General features: G+C 36.0%; 1 protein-coding gene across 10 annotated transcripts in view; it reads right to left on the reverse strand.

The window, feature by feature from the left end:
* Window positions 1-24,337, reverse strand: part of BTRC (beta-transducin repeat containing E3 ubiquitin protein ligase) — a 168,332-nt gene that overhangs the window by 100,978 nt on the left and 43,017 nt on the right. For 6 of the 10 annotated variants that reach the window (XM_043475666.1, XM_043475662.1, XM_043475668.1 and 3 more), the window contains exon 2: window positions 11,916-12,023. The exons of the other annotated variants lie outside the window; for them this stretch is intronic. In XM_043475666.1, coding sequence (XP_043331601.1) covers window positions 11,916-12,023 — 108 coding nt within the window. The remainder of the gene's footprint in view (window positions 1-11,915; window positions 12,024-24,337) is intronic. 10 annotated transcript variants of the gene reach the window in all.

Below are 24,337 nucleotides of genomic sequence, written 5' to 3' on the forward strand. Positions count from 1 at the left end.
AGAAACAGGCTCCCTAAACACAGCTCATGCAAAGGACAGAAACTGGAATAAACAATAGCAACTATATTTTAGTAACTCTAATCATGTGCTTTCTTTCAAACATAAAATTTCTCATGTTCATATGCAAAAGCTTTGTATAAACTAGTTTTAAATACTGAAATGTATACTAGTGTATATAAAACATGAAAAGAGTAGTTACCCCTCTACTCCTTCTGTTTACGATCTCCAACACCTACAAAAATTAGACTAAATCAGGCTAAAACGTGAACTTTTTGCTAAAGGATCACATATAAAAATAAATTTACTCTTTTTTATGCCAATTTTACCACATACAGAATTCCAACTTAATTCATACCAAGCGATACATACTAGATTTGCAAGAAAGGTCTTGAGAATTTGAATGGTACACCTGAGAATGTTCAAAGGCAAGTGACAGATAACCCAGTTGGGGAAGGTACACTGCAAAATCCCATTTCTTGATGATCTACAAAATTCTAGGCCCAAATAACTATTTCAAAATATAGACTTGGTTTCCAGAGGACTAGGCCAGAGAATATAGAAAAGCTCACAGCTACTGAACATCACTCTTAGGAAAAACAGAACTCATGGGTATGGGTGTCACTGCCCATGAGGAAAGCACTGCAATTCTTAGAGGCCTAAGCAGCTAAATAGTCAAGAGATTGGTCCTTTTTTCCCCCAATAAGGCCAACACAAATAAACTGGGTTTCTCTCTTCATGAAAAATGACAAAAAAAAGAGTTTCTTAAATGATGCCTATCTACCAGGATTCCATATCCTGACAGTCCACATATAATACCAAACCTAGAAATTAACACAAGGAAGGACAGCAAGACAATAAAACACTACCACATAAAAAAAGCACAATGGTGAAAGAAGGTACAAATGACTGTGCAGTCACAAAACCACCAACAATGATTCCTAAATAGCACATAAATAACTCCTGTGGTACTCTGGCCTCTACTCAGGACAAAGATTGCAGTAACAAGAAGGTAATCTTGGAATATAAAGAAAGTAATATGTACCTCTCCAGAGCATACAGGTGAACCTTAACTGCCCACAGGAAGAATTTCTCTGGTAAGGACAGTACCTCCATAAAGGCTCCCATCACCCATAGAAGTTTTCAATTTGCTGACATGATCCTCTACACAGAAAACCCTAAAGACAACACCAGAAAATTAGTAGAGATAATCAATGAATATAGTAAAGTTGCAGGATATAAAATTAATACACTGAAATCCCTTGTATTCCTATACACTAACAATGAAAAAAACAGAAAGAGAAATTGAGGAAACAGTCCCATTCACCACTGCAACAAAAAGAATAAAATACTTAGGAATAAATTTACTTAAAGAAACAAAAGACCTACATATCGAAAACTATAAAACACTGATGAAAGAAATCAAAGACGACACAAATAGATGGAGAAATATACCATGTTTGTGGATTAGAAGAATCAATATAGTGAAAATGAGTATACTACCCAAAGCAATCTTTGGGTAGTATACTCATATTGCATAAATTCAATGCAATCCCTATCAAGCTACCAATGGTAATTTTCAGAGAACTAGAACAAATAATTTCACAATTTGTATGGAAACGCAAAAAACCTCAAATAGCCAAAGCAATCTTGAGAAAGAAGAATGGAACTAGAGGAACTAACCTGCCTGACTTCAGGCTCTACTACAAAGCAAGAGTCATCAAGACAGTATGATACTGGCACAAAGACAGAAACATAGATCAACAAAACAGAGAACCCAGAGATAAAACCCATGCACTTACGGACACCTTATCTTTGACAAAGGAGGCAAAAATATACAATGGAGAAAAGACAATCTCTTTAACAAGTGGTGCTAGGAAAACTGGTCAACCACCTGTAAAAGAACAAAACGAACACTTTCTAACACCATACACAAAAATAAACTCAAAATTGATTAAAGAGCTAACTGTAAGACCAAAAACTATAAAACTCTTACAGGAAAACATAGGCAGAACACTCTCTGATATAAATCACAGCAAGATCCTCTATGACCCACCTCCCAGAGTAATGGAAATAAAAACAAAAATAAACAAATGGGACCTAATTAAACTTAAAAGCTTTTGCACAATGAAGGAAACTATAAGCAAGGTGAAAAGGCAGGCTTCAGAATGGGAGAAAATAATCAAATGAAACAACTGACAAAGAATTAATCTCCAACATATACAAGCAGCTCATGCAGCTCAATACCGGAAAAATAAACAACCCAATCAAAAAGTGGGCCAAAGAATGAAATGGACATTTCTTCAAAGAAGACATACAGATGGCTAACAAACACATGAAAAGATGCTCGACATCACTCATTATCAGAGAAATGCAAATCAAAACCACAGTGAGGTACCATCTTACAACAGTCAGAATGGCTGCCATCAAAAAGTCTACAAACAATAAATGCTAGAGAGGGTGTGGAGAAAAGGGAACCCTCTTACACTGTTGGTGGAAACACAAACTAGTACAGCTACTATGGAGAACAGTATGGAGATTCCTCAAAAAACTGGAAATAGAACTGCCATATGACCTTGCAATCCCACTGCTGGGCACATAGACTAAGGAAATCAGAACTGAAAGAGATACATGTACTCCAATGTTCACTGCAGCACTGTTTACAACAGCTAGGACATAGAAGCAACCTAGATGTCCATCGGCAGACGAATCTATGAGGGAGTTGTGATACATGTACATGGTGGAATATTACTCAGCTGTGTAAAAAAAAAAAAAGAACATATTTGAGTCAGTTCTAATGAGGTGGATAAAACAGGAGACTATTATACAGAGTGAATTAAGTCAGAAAGAGAAACACCAATACAGTATATTAACACATATATATGGAATTTAGAAAGATGGTAATGATGACCCTATATGCAAGATAGCAAAAGAGACACAGATGTAAAGAACAGACTTTTGGACTATGCGGGAAAAGGCAAGGGTAGGATGATTTGAAAGAAGAGCACTGAAACATATATATTATCATATATGAAACAGATGACCAGTGCAAGTTTGATGCATGAAACAGGGCACTCACAGCTGGTACTCTGGGACAAGCCAGAGGGATGGGGTGGGGAGGGAGGTCATAGGGGGGTTCAGGATGGGGGGACACGTGTACACCCATGGCTGATTCATATCAATGTATGGCAAAAACCACCACAATATTGTAAAGTATTCAGACTCCAATTAAAATTAATAAATTAATTTTAAAAAATTAAAAATAAAAAGCAAAAAAAAACCCCTATTATTCAGGTGAACTAGATCACTAACCTTGATACAATTTAGTTTCCATTTTAGGAAAAGGCAAATATAAATATCTACCTCAAACATTGTTAGAAGGCTGGAAAGAAAAATATTTCTTAATAGGGTATTCTACATGTATCTTTCACTTTGGTACAGATTTATGTGACATATACTACTTACAATGAGTGAATTAAGGTTCAACTTAAAAAAAAAGTGATAACTTTTTTTTTGCTAAAGGACAGAGGAGACTGGTAGGTTCATGGGGTTGCAAAGAGTTGGACACAACTGAGCAACTTCACTTTCAGTAGAAATATTTGAAGGTACAGAAGACTCCACAAATCCTACTTGCTTTAAATTCATGTGCCCAGAGACTACATATAAAGCATTTTGATGTTTATCCTTGAACAATTCCTTGTATACTTACTTTTGAAAAATAAAACTCTATGAAATTAAAACCAAAAAAAGTTTTCATCAACTTGATTTTTCCAGTCTGTGTTACTTACTTAGGGCGACCCCAGGCCTCCTTGGGTAACTATAGTCTCCCTTCTGCCATGGGGTCATGTTGAAGTCAGGGCAACTAGGTAAAATCCAACATTATTCAACATAAAAGCAATAAGCCCTCTTGGTGGAGTGAAAAGTTTAATTTTTCAGATCCATCAGGAAAAAAAATTTTTTTTAAAAGGAAATCTGATCATCTCACAATAAGATGATCTGGATTAGATCCCTAGAGTAGGAAATGGCAACCCACTCCAGTATTCTTGCCTGGAAAATTCCACAGACAGAGGGGCCTGACAGGCTACAGTTCATGGGGGTCTCAATGAGTCGGACATGACTGAGTAACTGAGCATGCACACAGGCAAATACTAGACAATGCTGCGCATTAGCCTGTAAATGAACATTACCTGCATCACAAACATGTCAAAATACTTAGCAATGGAAGAATCCGTTATTCTTGAAACAGAATATTAAAACAAAACTTGAAACAGAATATTAAAAACAATCAACTAAGCATCTTGAAAGACAAATCAGTCCTAATAGTGTCATTCTTCCCAAGACAGACTTTCTAGCATAAAGTAAAATATACCAAATTCAGGTCATCTCTAACTTTTCTGAGTTACATATATATATATATATATATAAATTGAAAGGGCAGAAGCTGAACAATAAATTTCAAGGTCTGCTAAAATGTTTTAAAATTCATAATTATACTTTCTTTTAAATAAATGAGCTTCAATAATACATAGTATAATAAAATATCCAACATTTTGCACATACACTTTAATTTTGTTCCTAATCAAGACTAAAGGGTCACTTTCAGTATTACCTCTAATGATTTCTATCCTTTCTGTAAACTATTGTTAATCACCACTATCATTTTAATTTTCCCTGTGTCTATTCTGATATAGAATAAGGGTAAAATGCAGTAAAATAGTCAAATAATTGTACAAACACACACTGCTGTGAAGATAAAAATGTTGACATCACTGAAACTGAACTCAGCTGGTTGGCAGTGCCAGTATTTAATAGCCTGAAATGTGCATTTGTCCATCAACAAGAGTCCAAATTCAGTATACAAAATCTAATTCAGAAGGGATCATCATAGAGTGAGTCATGTAAAAGTCAAATGTATAAAATCTGAGGACTGCCCATATATCAGACTCAACAAGTTTTCCTTTATTCTGGGTAAATATGTAGTCTTTGGAATGACTGTTTAATTATCATAACTTCTTTCTGAATATAGAACACTCGTGTATATGTATGTGTAGGTACTCCCAGCAATTCAAGGGTTTCTCTTTTCCCATCCTATCAATGTTATTTAATCTTTTACATTTCAAGTGCCAAGCACTTGATACTGTGCTTGACACTGGAAATGTAAAACTGAACAAAACATAGTTGTACTCTCAAGAAACTGAACAATTACAATAGCATATCAGTGTTTATGACAGAGGTATCTATTGCATGTCCTTGGTACATATGCTCTGACTAGGTTAAAGGAGTCGGGAAGGGTAAAAAGATCAGTAAGGGCCTTTATTCTAGAGGTGAAACAACTTAAGCAGAACCGTGGAATTTAGGAATTAGCCAGGTTAGATAAAAGTGGAAGGCAAGGGGAAAGGGGTGATAGGTGTTTTCAGTAGTAGCATTCTCCAGGTAGAGAACAGGATATGCCAAGACACAGAGCATGACACAGTACTGCTGGAGAACTATGAATCTGAACTGGCTAAAAATTATATGGGGTAAAGAGGGATAAAAATCAATATAACCAGGTGACAAACATAGAATTTAATAAAGCACAGAACAGAGTTGAAAATCAGAAAGTAATAGTATCAGTAAAATAGTAATATCTGGGAGGACATTTAAAATAGACCCTTTCTTTTTCTATTTCTCTGTATTTTTTATAATTATTTTTACTTTGTTTTATAATTTTATAATAAAGTGGTAATAATAAATATATTTTAAAACAAAATTATATTTGTCTGGGCATGTCTATGTGTGTGTGTGTGTGTGTGTGCATGCATGAATAGATAAGTCATTCTAGACCCAAGGAACTAGCATGTTGATTTATGATTATCTTAAAGCAGGAGTACGAATAATACCTTCTTGTTTACATATTTACCAAATAATTTACATATTCTACTACAAACAATTAGTTTCATTAGCAGACGAAAATGTAGGGTTCCCCTCCCACCAAACAAAAACATTTCTGATTTGTCACTACATGAAAATTCCTTATGTAAAGGGTATAGCTAGGATAAACATAGGTCAGATGTCAACATATGCACTGAAAACAAAATTTTATTGTAGTTGATTTAGAATGTTGTATTAATTTCTTCTGTACAGCAAAGTGACTCAGTTATGCATATATATATTATTTTTCATATTCTTTTTCATTATGATTTGTTACAAGATACTGAATATAGTTACTTGTGCTATACAGTAGAACCTTCTTATTTATTCACCCATATCTGTAGTTTGCCTCTGCTAATCTCAAACTCCCATTCCTTCCCTCCCCTACCTCCACTTCCTGGCAACTACAAGCCTGTTCTCTATACCTATGAATATGTTTTGCTTCACAGATATGTTGATTTGTATTATATTTTAATTTTACATATAAGCGATATCATATGGTATTTCTCTTTCTGACTTACTTTGCTTAGTATGATAATCTATAGGTCCATCCACGTTGTTGTAAATGGCATTATTTCATTCTTTGTGATGGCTGAATAACATTCCATTGTGTGTATACATATATATATATGTATACACACACACACACATCACATCTTCTTACAATTCATCTGTCAATGGGCATTTAGGTTATTTCCATACTTGGCAATTATAAACAGTGCTGCTTATGAACAAAGGGGTATGTGTATCTTTTTGAATTATAGTTTTGTCTGGGTATATGCCCAAGGGTGGGATGGCTAGATCACATGACAATTCTATTTTTGTTTTTTTGAGGACCCGCAAACTGTTTTCCATAGTGGCTGTACCAATTTACAATCCCACCAACAATGTAAGAGCATTCCCTCTTTGGCATTTGTTATTTGTAGATTTTTTTAATGGTGGCCATTAAATGTGAGGTGGTACCTCACTGTAGTTTGATTTGCATTTCTCTAATAATTAGCAACGTTTTCAGCTTTTCACCATTGAGTATTATACTGGCCGTGGATTTGTCATAAATGGCTTTTATTATGTTGAGACATGTTCTCTCTCTACCAATTTTCATTAGAGTTTTTATCTGAATGGATGTGATTTATCAAAGGCAAATTTTTCTGTGTCTATTGAGATGATCATGTGGTTTCTATCCTTCCTTTTGTTGATGTGGTTGATCATTGATTGATCAGTGTATGCTGAACCATCCTTATGACCCTGGGATCAATCCAACTCGGTTGTGGTTTTATGTGTTGTTGGATTTGGCTTCCTAATATTCTGTTGAGAACCTCTGTGTCTATAGTCATCAAAGATATTGCCCTGCAATTTTCTTTTTTGGTACTCTGTGTGGTTTTGGTATCAGGTTGATGGTTCCATAGAACATCTTTGGGAGTGTTCAAAAGGAACTGAACTTTTTATTAAACAGAAATTGTACACTACTGAGATGATTTATATATAATGGGGGGCATCAGTTAGGATTTGATAAGTGAGCATTTTTGACATGGGGTAATTTTCCTATGGTAGTGTTTTGTAAAAAAAATTTGTGTGCTCATTTACATTCAGTGTGATAATCCATATTCCTCTAAAACCTCAAATGTAAAATAAATCTTCCATATGTATATATACCCATACTCTGAATAATGCTTAACTTCCCTAGTATTCTTCTATGTTAACATTTCACATAATAGATGGCAAGATTTAGTAGACTTCAAGTATTTTTCTTTTTTAACTTTACTAAAGAATAATTGATTTACAATGTTGTGTTAATTTCTGCTATACAGCAAAGTGACTCAGTTATGCATGCAAATATATATATATATATGTATATATATATTCTTTCCCATTATGGCTTCTCACAGGATATTGAATATAGTTCCCTGACATCTAAGTATTCTTAAACAGCAAAACACATTACATTACCTCTCCTGAAGTCAGCTATCAACAATTTCAACCTTTGACAACGGACACTAGATTAATATTAAAATATTACATGCTTCAAGCTCAAAAATTCCTTAAAATTACTAGCTATACGTAACACCAAAAACATTCTAAGGCATATAAATCTACCTAAATTATTATTGTCAGAATTTCTCTTCTTCTTTAATGTCTAAAGAAAATAAAGGATCCGAATTACTCAGCTACTTTTAAACACTTGCTATTGCTCAGTCTCATTTAATAGTACAGATTATAAGACTACCAGGTGCTGAAGACAAACAAATGATTCTACAAAATACACCCACTGTTAATCAATAGAAATCCTCTTAATTACCTATAGACTTTTCAGGACAAAGCAAAAAGATGAAAATGAAAATATGTTCAAACTATAAACAAGTCCTCAAAGAATCTACTGTATTTAAAGAATATTTAGAGCATCTTCTCTGTACTAATTTGAAACGTGTGGATTGGAAAAGTCAATAATCAAACCATCCCAATGTTGCCATTTCCATCTGAGTTACTGAGGATAATCCAACAAATTAAGCAATAGCTCTTCCTTTTACATTGTTAAAGAATTTTGATTTTGAAGGTGCTTCAAATTTGCTAAAGTAATGCAATAATTTCAAAGAAAAAAATGTCATGAAGCTATTACTAAGTCATCTCCTCAAAGATGTTTGGCAACATGAGTAGAAATGAGTATTCCTACTGGGCAACCACTTTGAAGAACTACTTGAAATATATCTCTTAAAGTTAAAAATACGACCCAAGCAATTCCACTCTTAAGTATTAAGCCAAGAGAAATAAACACCCATGTCCACAAAAAGATGCACAAACTGTATACGATGGCTTTAGCCATAGTAGGCAAAAATGGGAATAATTCAAATATCTACTGATAGATGAATGGAAAAACTGTGGTATATTAGTACAATGGAACTTATTTAGCAATAAAAAAGAATAAGTTATAGATAAACATAACAAAATGGCTAAATCTCAAAAATATTATGCTGATCAAAACAGAACAGATATAAAAAATGTATACTGTATGACTACATTTATATGAGGCTCAAGTACAGGCAAAACTAATCTTTGGTGGCAAATCAGAACAGTAACTGCATATGGGATATGGGTAATAACTAGAAGGGGGTACAAAGGAATTTTTTCAGATTATTGAAGAGTGAAGTTACACAAATATAGGTGGCTCAGATGATAAACAATCTGCCTGCAATGCAGGAGGACTGGGTTCGATCCCTGGGTCAGGAAGATCCCCTGGAGACAGGAATGGCTAATTCCAAGGACTGAGGAGCCTGGCAGGCTACAGTCCATGGGGTCACAAAGAATCAGACACAACTGAATAACTAACACTTTCACTTCATGGGTACTAATTGGAAGAGGGTACAAAGGAACTTTCTCAGATTATGGAAGTGCTCTATATTTTGAAAGTGAGGGTTACACAAATGTTTATAGTTATCAAAATCATCTAAGAGTACGTAAGATGTGTACATTTTACTGCATGCAATTTTTACATAAACAAAAATCTAAATAAGCAAATAAGGTAAAACCCAAACCAGAAAAATGCAAATATACTTAAGATTGTTATAGTTCTAGTAGTGAAAACAGAAAAAACTAGACTTAAGTCTATATCTGCCAATTAGTCAATCAGCAATTTGGAGTACCTGTGTATAATGAACCTGACATAGAAAAAAAACACTGAATTAACAGAATGCCAGCAGATAACCCCATTTTTTCTCATTTTTACTACATAAAACTTAATGATTTCTCTGAAGATAAGAAAAGAAAAATAAACATTCATACTTATAGCAATACTGGGGAAAGCAAAGTTTTTCATCAATACCTGAACCCAGAGTAGGCTTTGCTATGATACAGAATTTGGTTAAGGCATGAAAAAAAGATTTCATTTCATAGTGTAATGTTGTATAGCAAGGTGAAACAGTATTTGCTGAAAGTTTGCAAACCTAGTCCTTCGTGCATGTTTCTGATAATATAGAACCCATTAATCTGCCAGACCCTGTTCTAAGTGAAACAGAAGGAAGGGGGGACAGGACACAACCTTTAAAAGAAGGACAGAAAAAGGACATGACAAAAACTGATTAGAACTAACTAGATCCAAGATGGTGGAAGATCTGGTTCCCTCCAGTTTCTGTTCTGTTCTGTCCCTTTTTTGGCTAATTTTAACCGGTAGCTCTTCCTTGTAATAAACCTTGAGTATAATAGCTTTCAGTGAGTTCTGTTGAGTCCTTTCTAGTGAATTATTAAATCTGAGGAGAGGAGCAGAGGGGGAAGTGTCCTTACAACTGGTATCTGAAGTGACAGCAGTCTTATAGGGACTGTTCTCTCAGACTCCACCCTGGTGAAACTCACTGCAACTCCAAAAAGGTTTAAAAAAAAAAACACCAATAGGTTAGAGTATGAGTTTCTTGAGAGCTGAAACTTCATCAATATGATATATAGTTAAAAAAAAAAAAAGATATTTGAAATAAATTGATACTCAGGATATTAATATTTTCTATCATTAACAGCAATAACATTAATGATGATGAAGATGAGGATAATAAAAACACCAACTATTTACTGCATGCCCTAACTAGAGTCTCCATTTATAGACAAATTTAGAGTGAAATGACTTGCTTAAGATCATACCACTAGTGACAAACAGTATATAAGTCCTGATTTAACTAATTTTAAAGCCCGCACAGCATCATATTGTATCTCATAAGACAAATGAAATTTAATATATTATATTTTGCAAAGGACAAACAAATATCCAGTAATACCATCACTAAAATAGTATCATTAAAGGTAAGTAACTATTTGTTAGCACTGGTCAGGAATGTAGAATACTTAAGTTCTCCAACCTTTAACTATGACTCAGTCATAAGCATTCTGATACTTACAACTTGTGTTCGAAATTATTAATAGAATATGAGCTACATAAGTTAAAAACAAATTTAAATCACTAATTTGTTACATATTACTAAGTAAATATTAGTTGCTCAGTTGTGTCTGACTCATTGCAAGCCCATGGACTGTAGCCCACTAGGCTCCTCTGTCCATGGAATTCTTCAGGCAAGAATACTGGAGTGGGTAACCATTCCCTTCTCCAAGGGATCATCCCAACCCAGAAATCAAACCAGGATCTCCTGCATTGCAGGCAGATTCCTTACCATCTGAGCCACCAGGGAAGCCCAAATGCTAGATACAAATTCCAAATACCTAAGGTAGATAAATGACACTTTCTACCAAGAAAATCACCATGTATCATACCCTAATCTGTAAAGAATGGGCATCAAGCTCTGTCTTACATATTCCTCTACAAGTTTTCCTCTTTCCTTCTATAGTTTTCTCTCACATCCTGGAACTGTCCTAGTGGCCTCTAAGAAAGGCCAAAGGGAACTAGGATCTGATGGTCCAAGCAAGACCAGCTGGACTGTCTCAAGCCGAACGCTATACTCAAAGGTCATGAAGGCCTTTCCATCTTGAAACTAGACCTATTAATCAAGATATAAATAAACACAGCTCTTATATATGCAACATATACACATATATATACATAAACATAAACATACACCCACACATAAATAATAGTATAGTAACCAGGAGACACTCTGAATTGAGCACTTTATGTTTTTAGTAATCGTAAGAAAAACATAAGAAAGTGCCCAGGCAAGTGGTTGCAAATAATTGATTATATTAATTGGTTTTATGTAGGTCCAGAGCAAACATTACATATTGAATGCTATTTATTGAGATAACTTTAAAACTCACTATCATACTTCTACTAAATATGAAAACCAACAAGTCAAGTTGTGCTCTGTCAATTTTGGCAAACCAATCATAACAAATATGTCTCAAGAGTGGATCAGTCTGGATCTACATTAAAAATTAAAGGAGAACTGAGTGATGTGAAATACAGGCAACATGAAGGAGAAAAGTGAAGTTAAGTAAAGGATGGGAGAGCAGAGACACACTAGTGAATTAACACACACATACTAATGCCCACAAATAACCCACAGAGACAGAGAAAGTACCTGGAAAGCTGTGAGTGCGCCAGTCCCTGGGTTATACAGGCATCGCAGCGAAGGCATGCTGTCCGCCAGGCTGGAGCAGCCCAGCCACAGAGACCTGGGCATAGAGCACTGCAGAGAGAGGACAACTATGAGATGGGACAGCATGGGACAGGATGGCACAGATTGCAGGACTTCTCAGAGCTGGGCTAAATACAATACCCCAGTTGCAGCTTGCCTTTATGATAGAAACATATTAAAGAAACGTACTATGTACTAGTTCTAACCCCAGACGGAAGCTCAAAAGGAGCACTAGTGCCCAAAAAAGGAAGAAAAAAAAAGTTATAGGTCAAAAAGCAAAATATTTAATAAAAAAATTTATTCCTGTTCTGTGTATGAAACTAAAGGAAATCTACTTCTTAATCCAGTCAATTCTTTTCCTCTACGTACCTCAACTCATCTCCCATAAACTCACCACAAAAGTGAAATATTGTGCAGACTAAGCAGAAAAAAGAAATCATTCATAGTAGCATTTCAACACTAGAAATGGTAAATTAGAAGACAAAATATCACAAGAAAGTTAAAAGAATTTCAAGAAGGTGGGAGGAAGGAAAAGAAAAGGTATTATACCCCTACAGTTTGACAGCAACTAACACCGCACAATTTGCATACGCTTTATATATCTTGTTAGTCTGCTATTCATTAACCAAAATGCATAAGTTACCATAGCAGCTGCCTCTTTATCTTTCCAGATGGATTTAGGGGGATGGGGGGGATGGGAGGGATGGCGGGAGGAGGCAAGAAACAATCCAAACAGAAGGGAAAACAACAACAAAGCAAGGATAGACAGGGACAGAAAAAGAGGACCCCAAAAAGCTGCTGGTCCTAAAACCTTGTAAATAAATAAACAAATAATGTGTAAGTGTAAATATACATACAGTGTATTCAATAGCAAACAAAAAAAGGTAGAAATTATGAGTTCTAGTAGTACTAATTAAACAGTATTAGTGGTACTGCTCCTGTACCTTATAAAACACTGTATCTTTTAGAAGAATTTTTACAATCTTTAGATTTCCCTAAATGTATCCCAGGCTGAATCTCTGTCCATCAACTTGGGTGCTATTACAGTCTAGTAATACTAAAAAACTAAATACCTGATCACAGCACATATAAAAACAGAAAAACATTTTAAAGCACAACAGTCAGTGCACATAATACTAAACTTTAAATTATAAGTTTTGACCTATTTATTACCATCATGGGACTTTTTTCTTCTTAAAACACTTTAGTTGGGGAAATATTAAGGAAACAAAATATGGTATTCATTGTTCACTATCTATAACTGATACAAGGATGGTATACTGGAAAGGACTTCAAAAACTGGTTTAGACTCCAGCTTTCAGATCATCATTTTCTTATTTTCTGGTTCATGTGATTGATGCCCAGGAGAAATTAAGTATTTATCCATGATCATAGAATTTAGAAAGTAGAGAAGTAAGAACTAGAATCCTGGTCTACTGTTTTTCAGTTCAGAACTCTTCCTCTTGCCTCTATCCACCCTAGGTCATAAAGTGGAGGCATCAGACTTCAAAAACAGGTATCTACTAAAGGCATCACTGTATAACTTAACAACCAAAACAGCTAAACTGCTTTGAACTACTACAACAATCACCTAATTTTTCTGTTTCCAATGTTTCTTCCCCTCAAACTACAATCCATTTTACAAACAGCAGCTAAACAGAATTGTCTTCACTTTGTGATCGTGTCACTCTCATCAATAATTCACAAGGCTCCCTAGAAATTCAAGCACTCTATTAATCTGACCTTTCTCCACTGCCTACATCAACTCACCCTCTCTGTCCTTCCAGTTGGCCCTGGAACTCTAATGAATTACCTTGATATTTTGTTCAAATATACATCTTATCCCCATACTTTTGAACTTGTAACTTCCTTCTTCCTTTCAACCTGACCATGCACGTGCATACTTGCATCTACCATTTACTTAATTTGTCTCCTAAGAATTTTGGGGCTTTCCAGGTGGCACTAGTGGTAAAGAATCCACCTGCCAATGCAGGAGATGAAAGAGACTCAGTTTGATCCCTGGGTCGGGACGATCCCCTTGAGTAGGAAATGGTAACTTGCTCCAGTAATCTTGCCTGGAAATTTCTATGGACAGAAGAGCCTGGCAAGCTACAGTCCATGGGACTGCAAAGAGTCAGGCATGACTGAGCATGAGTTCCTAAGAATTACTTAATTTCAGTCTCATCCAGTGGTTCTCAGTAGCAGATATTCTCATTTTGTGAGAAGGCAGCAGGGAGAAAAGAACAAGGGAAAGCAAGATTAAAAAAAAAAGTTTCTTTCCCCTTGAGAACCACTGTTCTATTCATAGTATGACTCTATACTGCAAGCACCAAATTCTTAGCCAAAATAATTTTTGTTAAGAAGAAAGATGACATTAAAAGTTTTTAAATCTAATGTTTTGGTCATTTATCTGACAAGTACTTGTTGAGTATCTTCCTAGTGCTGGGCACTGTCCTAGGCACTAGGGATAGAACAATGAACAAAAGAAACAAAAATCCTTTATATTCTGGTGATAAGTCTCTCAATCACAAACTCTTCTATATTTAAAATCTTTAATGGAAAAGAAATTCATTGGTAGTGACTTTCTCTCATTGTTAATGAGACAACCTATATTATTAATCAAGTGGTTAAAAGTTCTGTGTATCCTGGGTAGAACAATGCTCACGCTGAAGGGACTGAATTTGAGAAAAGAGAGAAATAAAGCGAAAAATTTTAAAAGGCAAAATGAAAACAGTGAAAGAAAATGGAGTAGGCACTGAAAAATAGCCTGTCACTTTTCTGACTTCTCTTCAGAAGAGGTAGATGGTTCATATACTTTTGGCAAAAACTAAGTGCATGATCTCCACTTTTAAATTAAAATATACATTTTTATTTATATTTATGACTGCTCCCTGGTAAATTTTTAAGGCATTCCTCTTTTGAATGTTTTGTCTCCTTCTTTTTATATTAGGCTCTGCATTATTTTTGCAGTATGTACTTGGTTAATCATTATCCAACTGTCCTTTCTACTACTCATTCTAATGCCCTTCTCCTCGTTCATTCACCCCATCGTCCATCAGAACTCCTAAAAACTAAGAATCTGAAAGGGCTTTACCCCACCTCCCTAAACTAAAATTCCCAAATAAAACTATAATCAATAATAAGCCACATACACCCAGGAAAGTCACTAGATATACTGGTGTGATTTCTAAAATAGCATTACATTGCAAACACCACACAGAGGATGCATTCCCGATTATTACAAGACAATTGGTGTGGGTATGATAACCACACTTGAATATAGTCTGATCTGCACATTACCACAAGATTTTATATATTATAGCTCAATTTAAAAACCAATTTTCAAATTGGTTTGTATTGTAACAATTAATCTTACCCATACTGGTAAATGCCACTTTAAAACACTGAGGAAAAAAGATATAATTACAAAATTAATGGAATAGGCTATAATTTCTAACTCTACCTCTTTCCCTTCTATCTTCACATTTAGCAGCATTTTCTAAATGAAAAAGGAAATCAAAAGAAATTTAGGCAATAAGCAACAGAGTGGAAAAGGGTGCCACTGTGGTTACTACTCTTTATGTAGTCTAAACATTTCAGGGTCATCCTGATTGGTCAATTTTCTGACAAAAATGTGTGACTTTCTCTGTCCTTCAACAATGAATAAATAATCCTCCTTAAAATGTCCAAAACCCATGTAAGTTTTCTACTTAAAGTTGAGGCAGTAAAAGTTTGTTTCTCCTTGCAAACTATATGGAAATTCCTAAGACTTTCCTTCTACACTTAAAACAATTTTTTAATAAAAGTAGGTTCCAAACTAAACTGCAATCCAGCAACTATATTCTCACTTTTAAATATTTAACTTCCATTATCTGTTAAAGAACTCGTGAATGACCCATTCTTTAAGTATTTCTCCTTTGCAATCTCAAAAGCTACAATGAAGTTTGGATCACACATGTGCGCCCCCTAACACAAATCTAGCCCTACACAGCACAGATTTATTTCTTCAGCTCATTTTCTACTTAACCTCACCCCAATGGCTCTCCACTGCAACCCTCAAAATAAGGTTGAAAACTACAATAATTTATTACAACTGAAGTTTGTTACTCAACTGAATGAGTTTACCAGCTTTTAAAAAACATACACAGCATTTTTTTAAATGCCTAAAACATGTTTTCTACTACTTGAAAGAATCAAGGAAAATCAAAGAAAAAGAGATTGAAATGCTGCAACAAGGGGCCTGCAGTGCTTTAAGGAGAAAGTATCTAAGGTCCATCAGGTTCAACAGCACAAACTCATTTTCACAGAGAACATTGAAAATCTTGACTCTTCCCCTTATTTGGCTGCCTGGAAAAAGCCAGTTTCTCTTCACTGATAGAACGCCCTGCAGGCAAAGGGCTGGCCTTAGCATTTACGATATGAAAGCTGAATGACAAAATCCCTTAAACTCAGGTCCCTGTTGGTCAACTTCTAGGAGTAACAGAAGCTATAATAATCAACAATAAAAAGATTGCCGCATCGAGAGTTTATGTATCCTTAAGCCATGGGATAGAAGAATTCCCTTTTTACAACTATATCAACTAAAAAATTCAGGCCAAGAGAACTATAGTATTCCATAGATCATGTAATATATTCAGTCTCTACCTATTCAAATTCACTGACCTGCCTCTTAAGAATCCTAATTTAGTTCACTCACCAAAGTGTCATATATGATAATCACATCTGCCTACCCTTAAGGCACAAGGTTTTGGTAAAATTAAAAGAAGGGATCTAAAACTTCAAGTACAAAAGAAAAAATATAAAGTGCATCATTACCAAGAACAGGATTCCATGAATGCGACTTGCATTTCAAAATGTTCTGAGAAGCCATTAAGAAGTATAGATCATGGAATCAATAAAATCACAAATAGTAACGACAAGGAAAAATACAATAATGTACTAAATTGTGTCACACAATTGCTGCTATATAAGTTTAGTTAAAAGTTCTAATTTTTATAAAAGTTCAGACACAGGCTTTAATTTTATTGTAGAAGTTGTTACAATATGTAAATTTATTATATTTGCCTCCTCTATCAGACTGTATTTGTTAGATATGAGTCACGTCTTTTTTTTTTTTACTCTCCAGCATCTGATCAGAGTAGATGCTCAATAAAAGTGCTCTTAATGTCAAAAGATCAGCAAAAGCTACCTATCATAAAGAGAGAAGTAAGGACAGTTTTTGCTTATATAACAGTGAGAATACTGGTAAAATAACACTGGTTACTTTACTGAGATTGATCTTACCAGGTTGGAAGGTATGTGTGTTGGATAAATCTCTTTCATAATTTATCATCTTACCCACCTGTAAGACAATCTAGTCAGCAAGTAAGATCCAGAGAGGTTAAATAAATTACTGAAAATGAATGGGTAAAAAGCTAGATATTCTACTAGGATAATGCCACACAAAAATGGCATTTAAAAAGTCAGACATGAAGTTATCTCATTTATTAAGAAATACAGAGCCAAAGGTGGGTTTAGGGGCACTGGACTCAGAAACTAAAGAAAAGGAATCCCACCCAAGAGGCCATGGTAATTAAAATGTGGTGGCCCAATAGAAGACAAACTTACATAAAGCGGAAGATCACAGGACTTAATGACTAATGAAAGGAACGAAGAAAGGTAAGTCAGAAATAAGCCCCAAGATTTCAAAGCAATGACTAGAAGAATGATGGTAGCACTGACAGACACACATAAATTAAAAATGCTCTGTGGGTTCTGGGGTGTTGGGCTGGGAATGGAGTAAAGGTCAGAAATCATAAATATAACATGAAAATAAACCTCTTATATGTGAGTGAAAATATGGCATGGGTAGAAAGCTGTAAGTGCTACATAAATGCAGCATCACTGGCTTCTGCATAAATTATAATTCACTAGATTGAAAGCATTTGTTGTAAAATACTAGTGAGACTTTTTTAATTTAAAAAATAAAATGATTCCTCTTAGCCCTCAACTTCTTTCCTACCTGAAAAACTCATTTCGACAGTCATTATAATAGTGAGTACAAGCCAAGTGGGCATCAAACTGAGTGGTATAAATTAAATGGCAACAACAGCCCAATACAGGTTTTTGGAGTCCAAGTGCGTGTGAGAGAGGTGTCCCTGAGGGGTAAGAGAGTTTCACAGTCCAAGTAGAATGGCGGAAAAAAACTTTACAAGAGACGGGCCTGTCATGGAGTTCTATAGCTCTAGTTGAGTGAGGAGAGCTTCTACATGAGGGACTGAAGTGGCAGTGAGCAGGATGATGACATGTCCACATGACGGGGAAGGGCAGGGCAGTAAGAGTTTCCAAAGCAGACAGAAGACATTCACAGAGTGGAGGGATAGTGGCCCAGCACAGAGTTTCAGACTCAATGGGGAGAAAGGGTGGAAGGGGCAGTCCAGTGCAAACAGATTTCAAAAGGTTGGGGAAAGCATCCATACAGAGTATTGGGTAAGAAACGGAGACAGAGCTATGTCAGCAATGGGAGATGAGTTATATGGAAAGATTCATTGAATTAAGAGGGTAGAGCAAATATTAAGGATAATAAGGATAATAAGAGCAAATATTAAGAATAATAAAAAAACCCAAACTTCTCATCAGAGAAGAAGAAATGAAGAAAGCTACAGTGAATACTATGCTGCTGAACTAGATGTTATGAATCCAAAGCTTTGTATCAGAGAAAGAGACAATTCTATGTTAAGTGATATATGTATACGTATATACATATACATACAAACATATCCCCTGGCTCTATCAAATGAGAGGGTGTAGTAACAGTAACACCTTAATAGTAACGAGTACACTGATCACACACACACACATTTAGTGATCCTAAATATTACCCTCCACTAAAAAGTATCAGAGCTCCTTAGAACAATGGCTAATTCCAGGACTTGGGCAGGAAAAGTTTAAGATAAGTGCAGAGTACCTTATTGAGGTATTCAAAGAAAGATGGAGACATGGCAAGATGATACAGGGGCCAGTGCAAAGGCTCTCACAGGCTAATTCCAGGACATGCTGAACATCAGAACAAATAATGATGATAATGGATTATAATACTGGCAGGTAATACAAGTATTATAACATGCCCCTCAATGATTCCTACCTCCTGATATTCATGAAACTTTTAAGTAATCCTGTCTCCTTGAGTGTGGAATAGCCTAATACCTTGCTTCTAGGTTATATAAGACTGTTACTTCTATCTTGCTAACAGACTCCACTGTCTCCTTGACTTGCATACTTTGATGAAACAAGTAGTCATCCTGGAGAGGTTCACATGGCAAGGAACTGATGGTGGCTTCCAGTCAACAGCCAGCTAGGAATTGGGTCTCCAATAACTCCTGAGGAAAGCAATTCTGCCAAAAACCATGTAAACGTGAAGTGGCTCTTTCCCCAATCAAGCCTTCAAACAAGACCTCAGCCCTGCCCAATACCTTCATTATAGTCTTGTAAGGGTCTTAAGAAACCTATATGCAGCTCAGGAAGCAACAGTTAGAACTGGACATGGAACAACAGACTGGTTCCAAATAGGAAAAGGAGTACGTCAAGGCTATATATTGTCACCCTGCTTATTTAACTTCTATGCAGAGTACATCATGACAAATGCTGGGCTGGAAGAAGCATAAGCTGGAATTAAGATTGCCGGGAGAAATATCAATAACCTCAGATATGCAGATGACACCACCCTTATGGCAGAAAGTGAAGAGAAACTAAAAAGCCTCTTGATGAAAGTGGAAGAGGAGAGTGAAAAAGTTGGCTTAAAGCTCAACATTCAGAAAACTAAGATCATGGCATCTGGTCCCATGGGAAATAGATGGGGAAACAGAAACAGTGTCAGACTTTATTTTTGGGGGGCTCCAAAATCACTGCAGATGGTGATTGCAGTAATGAAATTAAAAGACGCTTACTCCTTGGAAGGAAAGTTATGACCAACCTAGATAGCATATTAAAAAGCAGAGACATTACTTTGCCAACAAAGGTCCATCTGGTCAAGGCTATGGTTTTTCCAGTAGTCATGTATGGATGTGAGAGTTGGACTGTGAAGAAAGCTGAGTGCCGAAAAATTGATGCTTTTGAACTGTGGTGTTGGAGAAGACTCTTGAGAGTCCCTTGGACTGCAAGGAGATACAACCCGTCCATTCTAAAGGAGATCAGTCCTGGGTGTTCACTGGAAGGACTGATGCTGAAGCTGAAACTCCAATACCGTGGGCCACCTCATGTGAAGAGCTGACTCATTGGAAAAGACCCTGATGCTGGGAGGGATTGGGAGCAGGAGGAGAAGGGAATGACAGAGGATGAGATGGCTGGATGGCATCACCGACTCGATGGACATGAGTTTGAGTAAACTCCGGGAGTTGGTGATGGACAGGGAGGCCTGACGTGCTGTGATTCATGGGGTTGCAAAGAGTCGGACACAACTGAGCGACTGAACTGAACTGAACTGAAGGGATCTTAAAGTGGAAGACCCAGATCAGGCATGCCCAGACTCCCAAACCAAAGAAATTCTGTGATAATAAATGTGTGCTCTATGCCACTAAATTTGTGGTAATTTAGTATGCCACAAAAACTAATATAATAACACACTGAATAAAACAGAAATCCAAATTAGTAATATAAAAAATAAACTGAAGAGTGTGATGGGGAATATGATATTTAAATGGTCTCAAAATATTTTCCCATATCATATTTATTTCAAAAGGGAAAACAGCAATTTTACAGTAGAAAAACCTAGCACCTTAATCAAGTGATAATTATTGTTACCAATAATGAAACAAATTAAAATAATGTGTCACCTGATAGACTGCAATAAGAACACAGCATCACCTCTGTGATATTTCTGCCAGTGATATACATAGCCTATATCTAATTATAAGAAAACATCAGAAAAACCCAAACTGAAAAATAATCTACAAAATAACTGTCCTGTAATCCTCAAGAATGTCAATGTTAGGGAAGTCAAGGAAAGACTAAAGAATTGTCCCCTTCTGAAGGAGACTAAAGAAGACATGATAACTAAATGCAACATGTCATTCTGGACTAGATCCTTATGTATAAAAGGTCATTTATTGGAATTGAAAGAAAAAATTGGAGTCTGTGGATTAGCTAGCTGGCAGTCATGTACCAATATTAATTTCCTTATTTTTATGGTTATTATTGGGTTCTACAGGAAGATGTAGATTTGGAAAAGGCAGAGGAACCAGAGATCAAATTGCTAACATCTGTTGGATCATCGAAAAAGCAAGAGAGTTCCAGAAAAACATCTACTTCTGCTTTATTGACTACTCCAAAGCCTTTGTTGTGTGGATCACAACAAACTGTGGAAAACGCTTTAAGAGATGGGAATACCAGACCACCTGATTTGCCTCCTGAGAAATCTGTATGCAGGTCAAGAAGCAACAGTTAGAACTGGACACGGAACAACAAACTGGTTCCAAATCAGGAAAGGAGTACATCAAGGTTGCATATTGTCACCCTGCTGATTTAACCTATATGCAGAGTACGTCATGCGAAATGCTGGGCTGGGTGAAGCACAAGTTGGAATCAAGATTGCTTATCAATAACCTCAGATATGCAGATAACACCACCCTTATGACAGAAAGTGAAGAACTAAAGAGCCTCTTGATGAAAGTGAAAGAAGAAAGTGAAAAAGTTGGCTTAAAACTCAACATTCAGAAAACTAAGATCATGGCATCTGGTCCCATCACTTCAGGCAATTAGATGGGGAAACAATGGAAAAAGCGAGAGACTTTATTCTATTGGGCTCCAAAATCACTGCAGATGGTGATTGCAGTCATGAAATTAAAAGATGCTTGCTCCTTGGAAGAAAAGCTATGACCAACCTAGACAGCATATTAAAAAGCAGAGACATTACTTTGCCAACAAAGGTTCGTCTAGTCAAAGCTATGGTTTTTCCAGTAGTCATGTATGGATGTGAGAGTTGGACTATAAAAAAAGTAGAATGCCGAAGAGTTGATGCTTTTTAACTGTGGTGTTTGAGAAGACTCTTAAGAGTCCCTTGGACTGCAAGGAGATACAACCAGTCCATCCTAAAGGATATCAGTCCTGAGTATTCATTGGAAGGACTGATGTTGAAGTTGAAACTCCAATACTTTGGCCACCTGATGCGAAGAACTGACTTATTGGAAAAGACCCTGATGCTGGGAGGGATTGGGGGCAGGAGGAGAAGGGGACAACAGAGGATGAGATGATTGGATGGCATCACTGACTCAATGGACATGAGTTTGAGTAAGCTCCGGGAGTTACTGATGGACAGGGAAGCCTGACATGCTGCAGTCCAAGGGGTTGCAAAGAGTTGGGCACGCTGAGCAACTGAACTGAACTGAACTGACAGGAAGATGTTCTTGTTTATAGGAAACAAATCAAAGAATTTAGGAGTGATTAGACATCATGACAGTATCTCACTCTCAAACGACCTATGGAAAAAATGATATTTGCATTTTACTTGCAACTTTTCCTTAAGCTTTGAGAATGCTTAAAGTAATATGAAAAATTAATTAATGAAAATATATATTGGGATTTTGCCTTTGACAATGGTGGGGTAATTGCCAGACTAAATTCCATGCAGAAAAAGACAACCGTAAAAGTTACATAAATACATTAATAAATAAATAAAATTTAAAAAACCTGAATACAATAGAGAAAATTATTTGACAGCATCAGAAAACAGCAAATGCAGCCAAGACTTTAAGGGCCCAAATTTTGAGCAGAAGAAAAATGTGGTTAACCTGACACGCAATTCCCCTTGAGGCATTTGCTGACTCCTAGGGTTTGCAATGCAAAGAGCCAGATACTGAAAAATCAAGCTGAAAGCACATTTTGGCAATCTCATGGTGCTAAGGAGCCAAAAATTGGAATACAAACCCCATCAAGGACAAGGTGCCCTGGTTAAACAACAATAAAAAAAATTAGGCTTTCAGTCAATACCAAGGAAGGGCAGCAGAAACAGACCTACTTCAGTTGAATCAAAGGGATATGCCCATGATAAGAATATTAAATCCTCTCTGAAGGAAGATATCATCTAAATTCTGTATGATTCTCATTTTTAAAAATGTCTAGCATTCAATAAAAATAATTAAGAATTCTAGTAAAGAAGATCAAATGTCCCCAAAACAAAAGGGTTGGGGGAAAGACCCAAATAGTCAAAGTGTAGTAATCAAATTCAAAAAGAATGGTGGTTGCCAGTGGGGGGTGGAAGTGGGAGGGTGTTGTTATTTAATGAGCATAGAGTTTCAATTTTGTAAGATGAAAAAGTTCTGGGGACTTCTCTGGTGGTCCAGTAGCTAAGACCTCTGTGCTCCCAGTGCAGGGGGCCCAGGTTTGATCTCTGGTTGGGGAAGTAGATCCTCCATGCCACAGCTAAATACCCCACATGCCACAGCTAAGAACCCAGTGCAGCCAAGTAAATAAATATTTTTTTTTATAAAAGAATTATTTACATTGGTTTAGAGCAGATTATAAACAAAGTAAGTGAAAATTAGTGAACAGGAAGATAGGTCAGTAGAAAATCACAGGATTAAAGCAGAGATAAAGGACAGAAAAATACCAAAAATAAGGTCAGAGATATAAATGATAGAGTAAACATACATGTGTTTGGACTCCTAGAAGGAAAAAGAAAAAATGAGGCAAAAGCAACCTTAAAGAAATATTAAATTTTTTTCAAAAACTGATGAAAATCATCAAGCCACAGAATTCAAGAATCTCTACAAACATAAAAGCAAGCATCTTTTCTATGCCTGTCACTCTTAAGTTTGGATCAGTTTTATCCTTTGCACTTTCAATGTTGTGAAATATGTCTAAAAGTTCCTTTAATGTAAACTTCTTTGCTGTTCATGTGAAGTTTTTCTCCTAGGACATCTTCATCTTTTTTGGCACAACTACTTTCCTCATTTATGTTGATAAGTCCACTTTCACTATGTTCCTCTGGCTGCATATCTAGAGTTTATCAAATGGTGTCAATATCAACATTTCTATGGTCAGCTATTTCTTCTATGACTCCATTTACCTTCAACTCAAATTTCAACTAATGTCCAGGTTCCAGGAAGATGGAATAAGCACACTCTTTCCTCTTATCTCCCACCCTGAATTTAACTACTAAAAACGGACAGAATGGATAGTGCAGCTATTTGAGGACTCCTTGAAAAGTGAACAGCAGTAGGCAGACTGGGGACGATGACTTCATTAAGCACTGATCTCAACAACGAATTTTCCTTTAAAAAATTTTTATTTCTCCGGTATCCATGAGCCTAGATTGCATTCTGAAAACCAAAAGTAGGTTATTATTAGTGTAGACAAAGAAAGACCCAGGAGAAGCACTCTAGGTCTGGTCC

Source organism: Cervus canadensis, chromosome 8 (genome assembly GCF_019320065.1).
Source record: "Cervus canadensis isolate Bull #8, Minnesota chromosome 8, ASM1932006v1, whole genome shotgun sequence".
NCBI lineage: Eukaryota > Metazoa > Chordata > Mammalia > Artiodactyla > Cervidae > Cervus > Cervus canadensis.